The 18,758-nt window shown below is 39.5% G+C and overlaps 1 protein-coding gene across 5 annotated transcripts in view; it reads right to left on the reverse strand.

The window, feature by feature from the left end:
- Positions 1-224: 224 nt before the first annotated feature.
- Positions 225-18,758, reverse strand: part of SATB1 (SATB homeobox 1) — a 93,053-nt gene continuing 74,519 nt past the window's right edge. For 2 of the 5 annotated variants that reach the window (XM_040963439.1, XM_040963429.1), the window contains exons 11-13: positions 3,447-3,650; positions 2,772-2,867; positions 225-1,334 (exon numbers count right to left, since the gene is read on the reverse strand). In XM_040963439.1, coding sequence (XP_040819373.1) covers positions 831-1,334; positions 2,772-2,867; positions 3,447-3,650 — 804 coding nt within the window. In that variant the 3' untranslated portion in view covers positions 225-830. The remainder of the gene's footprint in view (positions 1,335-2,771; positions 2,868-3,446; positions 3,651-18,758) is intronic. The other 3 variants (XM_040963447.1, XM_040963456.1, XM_040963466.1) reach the window with 2 other exon arrangements.

Genomic DNA, 18,758 nt, shown 5'->3' on the forward strand with positions numbered 1-18,758 from the left:
TGTAAAGCACATTTTCTCTATTTAAAACTTTTAAGACACTTTGTTTTACTGCCCATCAAAATACATTTATAAATAGAAAAGAATCAGTATGGTAACAAGAGAAGCAATATTACATTTAACGGAAACTTCTAAAAATTAATTACAACATGATGCGGCAGGATCTACAAATAAATAATGAGGACTAAACTGTGTTTCACATTTTCTGTTCTTTTTTTTTTTAAAAAAAAAATCATGTAACAATGTGAATGAAAAAATTACAGTGAACTTTTATTTCCAAAATAAAAACAAATTTGAATTACGGCAGTGCCATATAATACAAGGCATTTGTTGGCATATGTCATTTTTAAACTGCATTCCACAGTCTATAGTTCTTTTGTAACATACAATAGAGTAACAAACTCTTTTTTTTTTCCTTTTTTTTTTTCAAAATAAGGGGTAAGTTTCCAAAGATCAGTGTGGAGTGTTACAGAAATAATTAAAGGAAAGGAAAGCATAATCACAGAAGTTATAATGCTTGTTTTGAGGCTCCAGAATAATAATTAAAGAATAAAAAAGCACGGGTCTCATGCTTACGGGTACACACCGTGGTGTGCTCCGTGAACACAGATTTTCATACCAAACAATCCTTGCTTCACCTGGGGCTGCCAAGCAGTTTGTAAAACATTAGTGCAGTCTGCATTATGCCTTTCCCAACTTTCCTGTTTGTGCAAGTTTCTGAAGATTCACTGGGCAAACAATGACCAACAAAGGTTTTCTGAGAATGCAATGTGGACTTTTCATCTTGTCAGTAAATACCGGGGGCGTTGATGAATGAAAATAATACTGTAATGTCAGTCTTTTAAATCAGCACTAATGTCTGTGTTTCCTTCCACCGACAACTCATCTTCTAGTTTGACTGAAAAAAGGGTGTTAGCATTTTTATCTTGGACACTCTCTTCTAAATCCTTAAGCAATTCCTCATCTTTATATTCTGCCACATCCACCTCTAAACCGGAATTATCCTTCAGTTTGCCGTGATGCTTGAGATAGTAGCGCTGGTTCTGAAAGAACTTGATGATGGTGTACTTGGGCAGGTCGAGCTGGGCGGACAGAGTCTGGATGGCCTCTTCGTCGGGGTACAGGCCCACGTCTTGGATGAAACTCTGCAGGATTCCCAAGGCTTCCACTGAAATTTTTGTTCGCGGCCGTGTCTTCTGCCGGTTCTCCTCGTCCGACTCGGCAGGTGAGGCCACGGTGGGCTGCCGTGGCGGGAGCCGGGGGCCTGCCGGGGGCTGCTGCTGTGGCTGTGGGGGCGGCGGTGCCGGCTGCTGTTGCTGCTGCTGCTGCTGCTGCTGCTGCAAGAGAAACAATCAATCAGAGTTGTGCTTTTGCATGTTTCACACAAAGCCATCTAGAACTGGGAAGCACATGGTTATGAATCCCACATACAGCCTCTTCTTTGCGGGGACAAAGATTCACCATGAAAAGGCAGGGCAGTTAGAAAACAGGATGATCCTCCGTGGGAAGGGATGAATTCATACAACTCTGGGGGCCTCTCATGCTCACTGAGCAGAGATCGTGAGCCACCAACTTCGTCAGGACACCCAGCAATGGCAAAGATGGCAACGCAAACCAGGACGGAAATGAATGACAAAGGTTTATCACCAAGATTGAGAAGCAAAGACGTTTTAGAAAGGTGATGTACAGAGCTTGAGGACAGAACTTGGAGTGTGACCCCTTAAAACTCAATGGCTCAAATACGGAGCGTGCAGAGAAGCAACCCCTCTTTCTGAGCATTAGCCTGTCTGAGGCCAAACGGCTTCTGAGAGATTTCTCAAACTACACTAGGGGGCCACCCCAAATTTTTTTTCTTAACAAATAAAGGCATAATCAATCACATGATGGTTACTAAATTGTTCTATCACAAACCCAGATGTGATTTGTTCAAAGCTAGTATGTGCTTAATTTCCACTTACAAATGCGTGATATGTGAACATGCTATAAACACTTGATATCCATAATTCTTATCAGCAAACCAAATCGACCCAGTAATAGCAAAGAAGGAGGCTTGCATAGGGCCTGAGCGTTTTCGTTTATCCCCTTAAGAAGCAACTTTATTAAAAACAATTTACATTTTCAAACAAGTAATATTTTTAATATTAATGTATGTTTCTTTTTTGTTTTCCTAAAATAGTTAAGTTTTTCAGGCTTTTCCCATTATTTTAGTGCCTGCTATCCTCAGGGATTCTCTTTTTTCAATTTGGTTTGTCTTTAATAACATGCAATGATTTTTTTTTTCCTGGTAGACAGATAACTCCATTATTGTTTTTAGCTACATGGACATTCTGGAATCCTCCCTTTCCCTACACACAGTCATCAAGAAATAATGTAGGTGATTGTACCAAGATAGGAAATTAAGACTCTGAAAGACCATGGAATTTTCCCTTAAAACAGAAATCTAAGAACATTAAAAGAGAAACAAATCAATACAACTCAAGTTCAATTACAACATATTTCCTAAGCAATCAAAGCCTTACAAGTACCAACAAAGTGCCCAATCTCGCAACTTTCCAATGCAAACTCACAGGAGAGTTCTCCAGGTGGAAGAATGGAAGTAGGTTCCATGGCATGGCAAACCACGCACACGGCTGAATCTGCTGGCAAGGTGGTCTTTGTCCACGCCCACGTTAGCACTGTTCTGTGCAAGCTGGAAAATCCTGACCAAGGGAGCAGGTTTGATGCCACCCCTCTGCCTCCCTTTCCTGCTGGCACTGGTAACCTGTCCCGCTCACCTGGGGAGCAGCACCGAGCCACGGTGCAGGGGTCGGCAGGCCTGGTAAGAAACCGCCTCTAGACTCTCCTTTGCCAAAGCTGGTGGGGGAGGGGCTCTAAAGGAAAGACAAACAGAAATGACTCGCCCTAGGCCACACTCCATCAGGGCATGGGGACACTGCTACAAGGTGAGGGAAGAGCCAGGGAGCACACAGCACGATTTCAGTTAGGTTTCCCTTCCATTCTGTTTTTGGACAGAATCCAGGTATAAAAATTGTGATTCCACAAACTTCCTTTACAGAGACAGCAGCAATTCCTTTCCTCAGGGACAGTACGGTATTAACTAAGAAGGAGGTGGTGTTTCAAAGTCTGATTTTTAAAAAACATTCACAAAAAATCCAAGATCTCACACAAAAGCCCAGTATGAGCTAAGACATATTTGCCAAAACTGAAGTGAAAAAGGGGATCCTATCACTCCGGGGATGGTGGACGAGGGGAGAGAGAATGCACATACTGCAAAAAGTACGTTAATATTTCTTTTATTCTCCCAAGCAGGAAGGCAACGCATTTCTACTGTTATCTCTTGTTCAAAGGCCTAGTTTAGACTGGTGAGAAAAAGAGAAACATTCACTTCCCTGCTAGGTTTACGGCTTTGTTTACTTGGTGCTGTATGGAATTGGCCAAGGTGAACGAACCTGAATCTGCTCTGTTGGCACGTGAATGATGTGGGGAGGCCTGTCGCCATGGTGATGCACTGCGTTGCTCTCCTGTTCGTAAATGGCATCCCGTTCTGGCTGAGGAAGACTGAGGAACCGACGGATCATGGAGAGGTTCTCCCACAGGGTCCTATTTTCTGGAGAAGGATCTTCTTTCCAGCGTAACAGCTCACACAACCATCCCTTAAGACAAGGGCGTAACAGGTTAGTTTGTGTTAGGGGTTCTGCAGGAAGGAGCTGTCATCTCCCACTAGAAGCTAAAAAGGTAAGATAATGTGAATAAACTTTGTTCAAAAACTTCGAAAACTCCAATCTGTGTTACATTTTTTCTCTTAGCATGCTGAGGGAGGATAACTGTTACCAAGGGGGTGGGCTGATTCAACAGAGGCTCAGAATTAAATATTGAAGGAGAGTACTTGTCATGGACTCAGCAATACGCAGAACAACAAAACAGGTGCTTCTTGACTGGTGAGTGACAAGAAAAGATGTCTGAATGGTAGAACAGACTAGATTTTTTTTCCCTAAAAGTATTTCCTAAGTTCCTAATTCTTGTATTAAAAGTCAGACTATGTGTATATTTGTGTAAGGGAGAGAGGACATGCAGCACTTGTGTCAGACAAGAACCCTGCCCAATACAAGGTGCAACGAGAGTGAGCATGGTAATTCTCCAAAGAATAATCCAGAAAGAGACCTTGCAATCCCGTATTTCCCTCTACCATGTTATAAGTGTTAAGCCTTATCAGAACAGAATTTTAATCGGCTTCCCAGGCCGACAGAGAAGAACGTGTGCAAAGAACAACAAAACCTGAACCTTTTCTGATACCTCTGAAAGCCAGCAATTAATCCTGGGATTATCTATCAAGAGCCAAGCAGCCCAACAGAGCATGACTGTTGATCCACTATCTCGTGTCTTCACCTCCACTGTCATGCTCTAGACACTGACAAAGGGTAGGTTGTCCCACTTTGACCATGTGCCTCCGAGCTACTGTGCAACCTGCACACAGTTCCCAGTGGTGCTCTGCTCTGCAAGAGTATCGTGGAGCCAACTACTTGGAGATGCTGGGCAGGTTCCTTTATTTCCTTACTCATGCCTGCCCTCGGTGTGGTCATTCAGTGTTAGGAGATCCCTGACCCTTGCTTCAAAATATAGACAACTCACTCCACTCCTCAACCTTCCAGTGGTCACCATCCCCACTCTTCCTGTTACCTTCTCTATGAAGTTGGATTTGAGTTGAGACCACTTTCTCACTGGACTCTTCCCAATCCCCTCATTTCTTCTAAGACCTCTATCAGATAAGCATCTCAGTCCCAGGCTCTGCTTTTGCAGTATCCTAAGACAATGGGGTTTCTTGGAAATTAAGTAAATTAGCTCAACAAGAAGAAAATTAACCCAGTTTATTATATGATTATTATACTCAATTGAGAAAGTTTTTATGTTATTAGGGGTGAAAGTAGAGAACAGCATGGGTTTCTTTGCTTTACCCGATAAAGGCTTCTTCCGAATGCAGTATACAGTACAAAGAAATATAGGCTGTTTTCCTCAATACTGCTTATTTCAGAGATTCTCAAAGATGAAAAACTGATATATGAACTTCCCAAGGTCCACCTCCTAGCAAATGGTTAGCTGTTGCTAATCTCTTGAGATTGAATTTTTCTAAGAGTTCCAACTTTCTACTCAGCATCTTTTAATTAGACAAATATATATAAGAGGATGGTCTGATATATTCATTCACTGCCACTAGATACAAAATCCAGTTATCGAACAGGCAGTATTCACGCTGGCAAGCACAAGAGCAAGGACTTGGGGCTGCAGCATGCATTGGCATATGTGTGAGCCAAGCTACACTGCAATATCCACCAGTTCACATGATGGTCGGGAATGGGCCAGGCCAGGTCAGGCTAGACCAGGCTGCTGAACCCATCAGTAAGAGCTCAGACTGGGTCAGAGTATTCTCTGACACAAGTAAGACCAAGGGCGGGGTACAGGCCTGACAGGGGAACTTCAGGGACTCCCTTGCTGGATTACTGCTTCCACCGGTGAGTGTGAGAGTTGGGACTGGAGGCAGGCTGGTCTGGGGGCAAGCCAGGCTGGGCTAGGCTGCTGCACTCTCTGGTGTACATGAAAGCCCAATGGGATAGACCAGGCTAGTCTGCAGCATATGCTGCTTCCAAGGCTGGGTGCGAACCTTTTAGGGGTTATTGGGCATCACTCCTAAAAGGTTAGGCACCTGCTGGTGTATACGATGGGCTGGGCTAGGCTGCAGGACCCATCAGCTCATGAGTGATGGGGCTAGGGGTAGAACTGACCAGGCAGCTGCATCTACGGGTATGTGCATTGGCTGGTGTAGCTGACAGATCAGATTGTACCAGATCCTGCACTGGCTGGTGCACACAAAAATAAAGTTTGAGGTCAGCCCGGCAGGACTCAAATCCTGGCCATAGGGGGGAAAAATCATAAAATCATAATATATGTGGTAAAGCCTTACAGTACGTGAGTTGAGACTGAGCCCCCCCACCATCACTAATGCCTGTGCAATGGTCAGCATGCCCAGATGCACACAGAGGCAGGACAGCCACCTCATCTAGGCCAGCAGAGGATTCTGAGCGCCTCATCAGAGGATGGAAAGCTTAAAGGTCAGCTCCAGAACAACTAAGCTGAAGTGTTCAGACTCACACTTACGATGCCTTGGAGATGCTTAGTTTTTGTTTTTTTTTTTTCCTTTGCAACTAGATATTTACTACCTGGATTAAGCCATGAAAAAGTCATATATATTTCCTATATCTAAGTTACTTTGTTCTAGCACTCTCACTCTGTTCTTAGCGAATGGGTGTTAGGAGGGCATCTTTCTGTAAGCCGGGATACTGTATTAGTGACTGTCACCCTGCCTCACCTTTTCTGTTTCAGCAGTCAGGACTGAGAAGGCTCCTATGTCTCAACACAGCAAAGCACATCATTTTATTTATTTTTCAAGAGAAGTCAGAAGGTTCATAAACCACAGAGAATTTTTTTTTCAACTTGTCTAGTACTCTATGGCAAAAAGTATTAAACAGTAAACATCTACAAATTAAAAAAAAATGCTTGTAACTAAAAATTGCTAAAATGTTCAATTAAGAATAATTTATGGAAGAAAAGCTTGGAGAGAGCTGAAAAATTCCCAGTGATTTTTCACATCCTTTAGAAACTTTTTAAAGTAATGCAGATCTGCTGGTGGGTGTATGTATGTGAAAAAAACATGTGGATCACAGATGTTCTTTGAAAAAGAAAATCATTAGTTTTTTTAAAATGGCTAATAATGATAGCTAATTCTTAAACAATCACATTCATGCTGGTTTAACAAATATTTCAGAAAAAGAGCCCTGACTCATTCAACAAATATTTTGCTTGTATTCTTGCTTCTGCATCTCCATACTTAGGAGACAGATTCTTATTTTTATTAATTGCCCATGACTAACATAACATTTCCAGTAGTTTGCTATTAACCTCTGCCCTTAAATTAATACTTCTAATTCCTTATCTAAAAATAACTGGATGAATTTTAAGTTGAAGCATGTCTCCGCTAGTCTCGCATGAGAAATAATTGACTTCAAGAGACCGAAATCAGATACTTCTTAGAAAAACATTTGAGCATGCGTCTGGGGACTGTTGGTTCCACCAGCGCACTCCGCAAAACAAGGCGCGTGGACGTGTGTGTGTGTGAATATAGTTCTTGAAGTGTATCTTTCTTAAGCATAACAGAGATTTGTACGTTTGTTCTTCCTCGGTGTAGAAGAGGAGTGGCACGCTCAACCAACACGGGCAGAAGTAACGTCTACCCTACTATTACTGCTTTAATGTCTTGGAGTAGTTTGCCTACTTCAAATCCAATCGATTGTGACTCTATTAATGATGACAGCAATCTGACCTGTTTCATAGAGGATGACTCAGGAAGCCCAGTGCTAATTTCTCGATGCCTTTTTTTCTAGGTCAGTTTGCACAAGTGCTATTGTCACAGCAAGTGACCTTGGAGTGCAATAAACAGTGTGTCAGAATATATGCAATATCTGACAAATAAAAATCATCATTCCCCAAAGTACTGCACTGGTTTTTAAATGACAATGGTATAGATTTACTTCAAATGAAAGATGGGGGATGAAAGGCAGTGCTGTTTTTTTTTTTTTCCAAATGTGAATGAACATAATTACATCTGAAAGAGAAGGATATGCGACTTGATTTACTGTTAAGACTACAGGCAGAAGTAGGGACTTCCTCTCAAAATTAAATTGATCGCAATTGGTTCTGAACAGGAGAAAAGACACGGAGTCAGAATCCTGAGACCAATGCATTCTCAGAAAACTAAAATGGTACTAGGAATGATCTAAACTTTAAAATGTAGTAAATTCGCCAACCAACATTACGCTGCATATAAAGAGGGCAAAATATAAACAGTGGCCACATGTAAATACATTGGTAAAACTTCCAGGATGTTACTACTTTTCAAACCGACAAAGTTTAATTTGACACCTTCTGTTCTAAACCCTTTGTTTCTATTCAAAATCACGCCTTGAGCTGTTGCTATCAATCACAGCACTCCCCCTATTACTTAAAAAAACTGGCATGGACCCTGAATAAGCTGAAAATGCCATGCAGATGAATTCTAGGATAATATGTTCAAACCTGTTATATACAACACAAATCCTGTAAAGTTATGTATTGTAAACCTACATTTTATGAGAACTAAAAGTCTTAAATCCATCTGCCACAAAGGAAATACTGTTATGTACTTTATAGTAACCAAGAACCATCTGCAAATGTCTTGCTACCGTAAGCAAGAAAACAGCGCAAAAGACGCTAAACCTAAGACGGAAATAAATAACATCGCTTTCACTGGTTCTGGTTAGAGATCTATTAAAGAAATGTAAAATTGGGAGAAAAAAAAAAGCCAAAGAGAAAATACAGAATGACTGCCAAACCAGCACGGCAAAAAAGCAAAACAAACTCAATGACAACACAATGGCAATTTACTATGGTCCATGAAACACATGACTGTATGCTCATTTTAAAGGAAAAATTAGCAGTTTTAAACTCAATATTCTAATGCTGTGCTTTACTGACACGATCTTGTTGTACCACATTCAAATAAAAATCCTGGCACCTTCCTCTCTCAGCTGCTAATTTCCAACCAAACGAAATCTCTGATTTCACTCGGCTCTTTTTAGAACAGTCAATTCACTTCTAACATCTCCACGAACCGGGGGCGCAGCGCATGGATTTTAATGGAATTATTGCACCTGTAAGGAGAACCCTTTCAGGGCCTGGTCTCTGTGACTTTTTTTTTGGAATGTATTTAATACAACAGACCTCACCATTCTCTGAGAAAAAAAAGCAATTCAATACAACATGCATATATTACCAGTATGTACATATACATTTTAAAACTAAGAGTTATAAAAAGGAAAATGGCAATCCTGGCTGAGACTAAGAGGGAAAAACACATTTTAAAAAATAGGATGGTAATTGGAGTTCTAAAAAGCACAACATTTTATAGTCTCTATTTATCCCCTTTCACCCTCATCTTTTATGTGTTATTTGCGGGAGTATTTTGTTCTAATCTCTGGGGCATGGAGTACAATAATATATGATATTAAAAGAAATCAATCTAAATAGGAAAGTATTTGATACAAACATTTTAGTGGAAAGCATGAATTACATTTAAGCAAGTAGTAGGAACAAGGATTAAGTACATAATCCATTAAATTGTACTTCTAACAAAAAATTCGGCATTGTAGACTAAACTACACGAGGCATTTTGAATGAGTACATTTTCAACAACTAACTATAAAGCCAGCAATTTATCATTCAGCAAATAATTTTCTACTTTTAAAAGAATCTGTAAGTGTTACTTATGCTAATGAAGACAGTTTTTAATCTGCCCACAAACATGCTAATAGAGGGCAATTTTTTTTTTTATTTACAAAGCTGTCGGCACTCAAGGGTAATTTCATATCAGTGTTCTGTAAGCTGAGGGAAAATGGATTATAATTGTCAGAGCTACTGATTCCTTCACCTTTAATATAAAGGTTTAAAGATATCACAAAAGATGCAAAGTGACTAACGATGTTTTAAAGCACCCTGTTAACATCAGAGAAGGATCTCATTTTCACATCTCTCTGCTTTATGTATAACCTGCTTCAAATGAGTTTTTTTTTTTTTTGGTGAAGATACTGTGGGGGACACTTGGGACAAAGATGCCAAAAACCTAATGGAGGAAGCACCCCAGTTCTGGCCATGAGGCTTGATGCTTTTTTCAGGTACCAAACTCCAGCCGCTTTCCATAAACAATCATAACCCCTTGAACAGTGAGAAACACAGCAGTGGCAAAGCAACACTGAAGGCACTTTAAATTATTTACTAGGTTAAAAGGGTGAAATGATACTTTAAATACATCAAACTTCATCATTTAGGTCATTTTTTGGTGGCAAAGTGGAATTGATCTTTCCAAATGCTTAAAATTAACTATTTTCCAGAAGGCCATTATTTGATTAAAGGCATTAAAGTTGAGGGCAAAAAGTGATGTACTTTCTCTTTTTCCTCATTTAAATCATCACATAATTTAATAGAAAGCATCCCATCATGTCCTGTAATACAAGTGCTTAAAGATGCTGTTCTTTACCTAACATATTAACCTTTAGATGTTATGAAATTCTTTAGGAGAACCTTTGCTAAAGCAGATTATTCTAGAACGTAATGAGAGGCCCCCACCATTAACATTAATAAAGACACATGTGTCTCCTCTACGGAATTAGTCGAAAATCCATTCGTCTTTCTCTCCGGTTTAGTAACATCTATTTTGTATAGAGGATCCTAGCAGGCACTTCCTGTTAACATTGGTCTAAGGAAAACATGAGAAATAAACATGAATATAGACATAGCAGTAACTGTATTTCCCACTTTAAAAGTAGCATTTTCACAACCACTTTATTCCAAGATCGGTTTTACAAAGGAACATATTTCAAAAGACAAATATGAGAATGTGTTCCCCAAAATATTTATTTTGAAAGTGTGGTTTCTGACACTTTGTTTGCTGAAAGGCAAAGAGAATACGTAGTAATCTTTTTTTTTAAGTTTTAAAAATTCCTATTTTTAAACTTCTCAACTGTTACTTTTTAAAAACTCCCTCCAAATCCTGCAGTTTATCTAAGAACATCAAAAAATTTTTCCCCAGAACTTATGGGTTTTCATACTGTAAGAGGACACAAAATGGCTATCCAGAAATTTCTCGTAAGTAAATTTTACCACTTTGTCATTAAGAGTTTGAATATTCTAGCAGAACTCCTGACATCTGTAAATAGCCAAAGAAGTTACATTTATGCCACTTGTGTAAAAGTTTTAAGATTTAGTGAGTTGAGAGGTAATACTTAGAATCACTAGTACATGATGTTTCTCAATTTTGCTTAAAATTTAATCAAATGAAGTCAAAGTCATTTGTTCTCTACTTTTTTTTTTATGTTCACCTCCCCTCTGCTTTCTTCAGGACACTGACTCTATGGCACACAAAGGGTGGTTTTTCTTTTGCTACAAATTGGTTCATTCCATAACAAGATTATCACATGACCAACCAACCAGAGTAGACAAAACTGGTTCTTCCTGAAGAACACTGTCAGGCAAGGAGCCTCACATTAAATAACACTTTTAGGAGAATTTGACAAGGTGAAGAAACAGGAAGATAAAATTATAAAATTCTAGACAACACAGTGAAGTGCCAAGCAAGTGGATAATTTAATTCAACTGAGATACAGAATTTTGAATGAAACTTTGGATTTTAAAACATTTGGAAAACAAAGCTTGCTTTTTCACACTCAAAGTTTTTTGAGCCTATCTAGTGGATAATTTCTTTCAAGCTGAAACCAAATCAGATTGTGGCCCAGATGACTGACATTTGCAGAGATCCTTAAACACAATGTCTTGCTGCTCTTCTTCCCCCGGCCCGACATCTATTTTTGATACTCCATAAATATCAGTGATAAGATCTGGCTACTGTTTAACATTTATGCACTTTGCCTTCAAGTCCTAAATATTAATTTCCTCACTTGTCATAGTTGGTATCATTAAAAAAAAAAAAAAACAACACAGACACAAAATCCAACCTTCCCGGCCTGATGCCAACAAGTGCATCAACACCAGCCTACACTTGCCTGGTGAGCAAGTCTCCTCCCTTGCCGGTCACTGAGGTGCCAGAACGGGGGCACCTCCTCCTGGAACGACCCTCTCAGATACCACACACTCCAATTACCGCAGTGAACAAGTGTTTTGATTTCGGAACAAGAATGCTTTTGGGTAATCCATTCCTTTTCCCCTTGTGACTTGGGGTGAACAGCACAGCCATGATGATTACAGCTTTGCAAAGAATAGCAAGCCACTGTTCTCACACAGAGCTCACGTGACTCCTACAGAAAGCAATCTGATCTGGTGTTTAATTCAGTCTACGCAAGCTTCTAATAGGTAAATAAACAACTGTACGTTTTCTTGAATCCCATGAACTAGCTTAGAAATATCCTTGGCAAAGGGATCATGGGATGGAATCTAGCATTCGTCTTCTACTTTCAAGCTGTCCAGTTATTCTATTAGTCAACAATATTAGTCAAAATTAGTCCAGTTATTCTATTAGTCAAAAATCCCTCCAATGGCTTCCCAATTTGGAGAAGAAGCTGAACTTTCCAGAGCTGTATTGTCACTCAATGTCCTAACTCACTGGCCTTTTCACGATCTACTGCCCAACACTGCCCGGATTCTATTTTCCATTCATCACATATTTTTAACAAGAAAGCTTTTTCCTCCTTTTTTCCTACCCATCCAAATTCTTTTAAGTTATGGTCAAGGTCCTCTGTATATCAACAAAAGGTCTGACCTCGCATGGGCATTTCTCTGTGAACTTAAGCAAATGGCATTTCCAAGCCTCAGATTTCCCTTGTATGAGGTCGAGGTGACAACGGTGTTTACTCTCACAGGACAGACTGACGTCAACAAAACAGAACAGACCGAGCCCCACGCTTGGTGCATAACTACCAAAGGCATTACAAAATACTCTAAATGACTCATGCTCTGACATTCAAAAAGAACTATGCAAAAGGAAGCACGTAAGGCAAGGCAGTGATGAGCAGGTAGGAAGAGAAGATGGCCAGGGTGGTTCAAACAAGTCCTCACTGGTGTTGGGCAGGCTTTGAGAACTGAGAATTTAACTGGAGGGAGAGTAATGAATAAAAGAACTGAGTGCTGGGGGGGAAAAATGGTACAGCAGCTACTTTTGAACTGATTACACCTAACATCTCTCTTTTGCTACTGCTAACCCGTTACCATAGTTTCTTGAGAATACAACTAAGTTACTGTGATCTCATCACTTTATACTGTACTTTGCGAGATCTATTTATTAAGCCCAATCTATTCCAAGACTTATTTTTAGTTTGAATAGGTTCTCCATCACTCATCAGTCCTGTAACCCTGGGCAGGCAATGCAAGTTTTCTGGCCCTCAACTGTCTCCTCTACAAAACGGGATCTAATTTTACCACCTAATTCACTGTACCAAGAGAATTAAATACGATAATTCATGGAGGGGCTTGGCATACAGTAACAGTATGATGAATGTTAGCTATTATTATGTTTATTATTGTTGTCATTATCATACTTGCTTCATTCCAAATGGATCTAAATATATAAGAGTTAATGAATATAATTCAGTTGTCACATTCCAATCTGAATTTAGTATACTGCTCTCCAACCAGGTTCCACCTACTAAGTACTTAGCTCAATGAACAGCATGACTACCAACCCAATCACCAAAGTCGCAAGGCTGCTGTGTCGAGGTACAAACTGGTAACTTCATGCAGGACAATGCGGAACGTACAGGTAAATAACTAACAATGGTTTTTAGAATAAAACATTTTGCTCCAATGATTTCACTTCAAAGGTGATCTTAATAAGATGATATATTAAAGATGTGTATAGTTCTAACTGAAAAAATGCTTATGTTGGCACCATTTGCAATAGAACTTGAATAAAACCTAAATATAACGAAAACACCTCTATATAATTAAATGGTCTGTATAGTACTAAAGTGAACCTAACATATAAATGCATGCATACATACACAAGAAACTCTTCAAAAGGTTCATATAAAATGAGCATTATGAAAAAACTATGCACGGATTTCAAAGATGTTCTTATCAAAATAAGCTTGTCTTTTAATTCAATTTCTCCATGAACCGTCTAAAGTACTATATGTTTACATACAGAGATACATATGAATAAGCCAAAATATTAAAGCTGTTTATCTCCAGATGATTGAGACTATATTTTTATATTCCTTATATTTTCTCATTTTTTTCTACAATGGCATGTACTGCTTTTGTAATCAAAAAATACATATAGCCAATGATTAAAACCTAATTTATCTTGTCTGTTTCCTCCATAACCAAACAATCATGGATTTCTGTTCATTCTAATCCCTTAGAATCTCTTGAATTGATCCGTCTTTCCATTCCTATCACTCAAGTTCAGTTCCTCAATATTTCTTACATGAGCTAATGTTAATCAGGTTTTTCATGATAGTTATTGAACTCTGCTGTTCAGCTCCCTTCTAACATGCTTAGGAAAGTAGCAGAAGATGGCCCAAGTGCCTGGGCTCCTGGATATGTGTGGAACGCCTGGACAAAGGTCCTGGCACTGGCCACTGTGGTCATTTGGAAAGTGAACCAGCAGATGGAAGATTCTCTTATTATCGCTCTATCGCCCCTCCTCCTCTCTTTGTAATTCTGTCAAATAAATAAAAATAAATCTTAAAGAAAATTTCACAAAGCTGGCAAATATCCATAACATGCTATACACAAAAAATTTTAAATGAGCTGTTTTTAGGAAACAATTTACCTGAGAGGTAGCAAATTCATTACCCGACTGGCTACACCAAGCATTTCTGCAACTGCATTTTTAGTTATCTATGTAAAAGTTTCAGAAACAGTGCAGAAATTTCCTAAGAGGAACTATTCTCCCCATTTTGCATATTTAGGGGCTTGGAATTAAAAACTTAAATCTTCCCCTCCCATGATGTTCTAGGAGAAATAACAAAGACTTTCTGAAACCAGGGGAAGGCAATTAGGGATTGTAAAAGTTATGGGAATCCTATCCTAAGAGGAACAAGCCAGCAGGGTCGTTATAGATTCCATACTTACTTGTGATTTTGCTGGTAAAACAACACCCATTCTGTGGTCAAACCATATCATTTTACCCATTATGTAAACCTGATCATCAGAACTTGGCTTAATCTCAGAAGCCCAAATCTTGCTGAGTCATAAGTAGGCATTAGAAGAAAGTGTTAATATTTCTAGAAGCATTATGTGAGTTCCAAGTGCCAATGAAAATGCAGGCTTTGGGAAGGCTGGGCTTCTGCACAGCCTGTCTCAGTTACTCTTCGTACTACAGATCGCATTTTACGTCTGGGAAAAGCAAACTCCCAAGGGTCCAGTGGGGGGAGAACGGCAGTAGTACCGTGTGGCCCCAGTCTGTCCTACCCTGCTCATGTCTCTGATGCTCTCCCACTGCCCCAGGGTGGCTCCTGCAGAGACCTACTGGCTTTTGTGACAATACTAGGAGTTGATGACATCTGCTCCTAAGTCTCTCCATCTTCCCACAAATAATTACTGAAAGCCACATAGGAGGCTGGTTACAACGCAAATGCAGAGATGTGAAAGACGTAACAGCAATTAATTTCTTGCAACACTTTTGCTACAACAAGGTAAGAATCACTTAAGGCTCATATTTAAGTTGACATTAAAAGTAAAGTTCAACTGGTAAAGAATTTTTACTCCATAAGCAAAGGCACGGTTTCACAGTCCAGCATTATACATGAATCTATGATGGTTGAGAAGGCCACCCACAAAGTTTCTGCTTCGGTTGTTTTATATATTATTATAATTCCTGCTTAAATCCCTTCAGCAGGAGTGGGGTACTTTCTTTCTGCCAAGGTTCATTTGGATATTTATAAAATCATTCTGCAGACTCTCAGCAGGGTCAGACCAAATCATTTCATGGGTCCGATCCAGTCCATGGGACATACATTCCTCACCTCGACTTTAGGGTAAAGGATAAACACATTAAAAATAAAATAATTTTAAGATTTTCCAGTAAAACTTTAGGATTTCTTTGCTGATATTTTAAAGTAAAATTGCCGTCCAATTATTTTATCTAAATTACATCATCTCTCCAGAGCCACAGAACTTTCTAGTAGTCTGGTGGAACTCATGGATGCCTTTTCAGAATGATGTTTTATGCCTGAAATATAATAGATAATATTACAAGGACAACCAATTACACTGAAATGTAGCTATTTGTGAAAGAATAATGCATATGTGTTATTAACACACTTAATAGCAAGAAGTAGTAACAGAACCAGTGCTATTAGACTTCTACAGTGACAAGCTAAACTGATTTTTAAGGTTTATGTAACAACTGTGATATGAGACGCTAATTTTTATTAGTGTCAAATGCAGTTCAGGAAGGAGAGACCTGATTTGGTTTACCAGTTTCTGTTTGGAAACAGACCGTACAATAACTGAAGAGGGCCTAGTGCGATGGCCGGGTGCTAAATCCTCGCCTGGCACAAGCTAGGATCCTATTTGGACACCAGCTTGTGTCCCAGCTGTTGCACTTCCCATCCAGCTCCCTGCTTGCGGCCTGGGAAAGCAGTCTAAGATGGCCCAAAGCCTCAGGACCTTGTACCCGCATGGGAAACTCAGAAGAGACTCCTGGCTGCTGGCTTCAGATTGGCTCAGCTATGGCCGTTGTGGCCACTTGGGGAGTGAACCAGCAGATGGAAGATCTCTCTGTCTCTCCTTTTCTCTGTAAAATCTGCCTTTCCAATAAAAATTTAAAAATCTTAAAAAAAAAAAAAGTTGGGACCACAACCACGTCATAGCAAGCTAATCCTCGGCATGTGTTGCCTGCATTCCACCTGGCACCAGCTGAGTTCCCGCTGTTCCACTTCTGGTCCAGCTCGCTGATGAGAGCCTGGGAAAGCAGCCTAAGATGGTCCAGGCGCTTGGTCCTTACTCCTGGTTTTGGACTGGCTCAGTTGTGGTGCTGCAATCACTTGGGGAGTGAACCAGTAAATGAAGATTTCTCCATCTTTCTATCTCGCCCTCTCTCTCTGTAACTCTGCCTTTCAGATAAAACAAATAATTCAAAACAAAATAAAAAACACCTAAAAGGGCATGCTTCTTTGAGTGTGCATATACAACCACATATACCAAATGCACATAAACATTAATCACTTTTCTAGAACTATTTCAAATAAGGTCTTTGTTGACAGAATAACCTGGCATTTCTGACTTCATGAAACAAATTTCGTTATCATAATTGTCAATAAAGACCCTACCAGAGACAGGCTAAAGAAAAACTTAACCACTAGGACAATGCCTAGACGTGTCCTGAGCAGTCCCAGGTTCCCATCAGAGATATTTCAGTACCACTCCTGTTGCAATATGTGTAGTAAGGTAAGAAAGGGGAGGGTAGGAGCTGATCAGAAGGTTCCCAGCCCACCTGATCCTCAGGTCAATCAAAATAGGAGACATTTATCTGACTTGCTTTTTGCAATTCCAAATGTCATTTATAAAACAATGGTTTCACGACTTACATTTTTTGACTGACAATTGCATTAGCACATAAATACCTATTTTCTGATTCTGGATTAAAATGGGTTTCTGACCTTTAAATAAAAGAACTCCCATTCTGATTTGACTAATACCATGCCATTCAAAACTCAGAAATTAAACACAAGTTTTACTTGTTGCTACTCACACAGAGTATCTTGTGAGAAATTTTCCCAAAGACAAACAGATTTCTCAACTAGAAAGGTTGCAGGGCAGATCCAAGATGGAGGCCGGGTAAGGAACGAGACAGTGGCTAGGTCAATACTGTAAAACAAGCAGTTATCAAACACTGGAGCTTGCTCTTCTTACCACTTCAGAGAGAGAAAACTGCTACAAAAGCATCTGGCTTTCATGATAAAGAACAAGGCAGTGGGCAGCTAGTCAAACGAAGGATGAAACGAGGAAAATAGGAAAGATGGTAAGGAGAGAATACATGTAGAAAATAACAGCATATACTCATTTTATTATTTCATATTACGCACAGCTCAATGCTAAATGTATCCAGTAAGTAATACAAACTTCTACCTGAAAATTAAGCTTGATGGGTAGGACTGCAGTCCTCATGGTTATCGAGGATCTAAGTTAGTCTCTTTAATCAAAATACTAAAAGAAAACAAGCACTCACTAAGTTATTACCCTTCCCCCAAACTCTAAAATTAATTGTAAGCCAGGAAGAAAGAAAGCAGTTTAGACAGCAGTAACGGCTTGGCATGAACCAAGTGGATTTCCTAATAGCATTTGTCTGTTTTTGAATGTATATTTTATTTACAGCCTTCACTTCCTTGACCTTATTGAAAGTAATTTACTTTTATTTAATCTGCATTTCATTTAAACTACCAAATACTCCATCAAAGAATCAGCCAAGTAGCACCCAGGATAAACAGTTGGAACTGTAAGAAAAAAAGTAAGGGTTTCACGGAGATATTTGGGAACAGATACTTCTCTACAGTTTTAAAATACCACAGTTACCAATTTATGAACTTGCAAATACGAGTTTAAATACACTTAACCAAATGAGTAGTTACTCTCCATCTCCCTAACTTCTTCCAAACTTGGAATTTCTCAAAGACTGAATGTTCTCACATGGCCCTCTTTCTCCATCTTTGATATATCTGTTATCTCCGAAAATTTCTATCCATTCAAGGAGAGAAAAAAGCATCAAGGGTGGGTCCTCAGGCATCATTTCAAAAACAAAAGGAGACACACTTAAGGTAGAGACTTAATCTTCAAATCAAATGCCATACTGTCAATCACTGCTCTACTCCATGTTAAGTCAAGTCTACTCCTCAAGTGAATTCAGCTCATCTCACAGTCTACAGTGTACTAACTCCCATAAAATAAAAGGGCCATGCTCCAATCAGCCATCAGCAAGTCTCAGATGAAGTCTACATCAGTCTTGAATTCATCTCATACCATGGAATACAGAGTTCATATACTGAATCCTAACATCAATTCCACTCTTCATACACCACCCAACAATCTTCTGGCTACAGATGCGATAATAGCTGGTTCAATGCCTGAAACCTTACCTCCCCACTGATGCACTCCTAGACTGCTGGCAGTCAACCCAAATGGCTTTATCTGTCACACTTGTACACCTGTCTCAGCCAGACTCA

This window comes from Ochotona curzoniae, unplaced genomic scaffold (genome assembly GCF_017591425.1).
Source record: "Ochotona curzoniae isolate NIBS_2020 unplaced genomic scaffold, NIBS_Ocur_1.0 contig_1302, whole genome shotgun sequence".
Taxonomy (NCBI): domain Eukaryota; kingdom Metazoa; phylum Chordata; class Mammalia; order Lagomorpha; family Ochotonidae; genus Ochotona; species Ochotona curzoniae.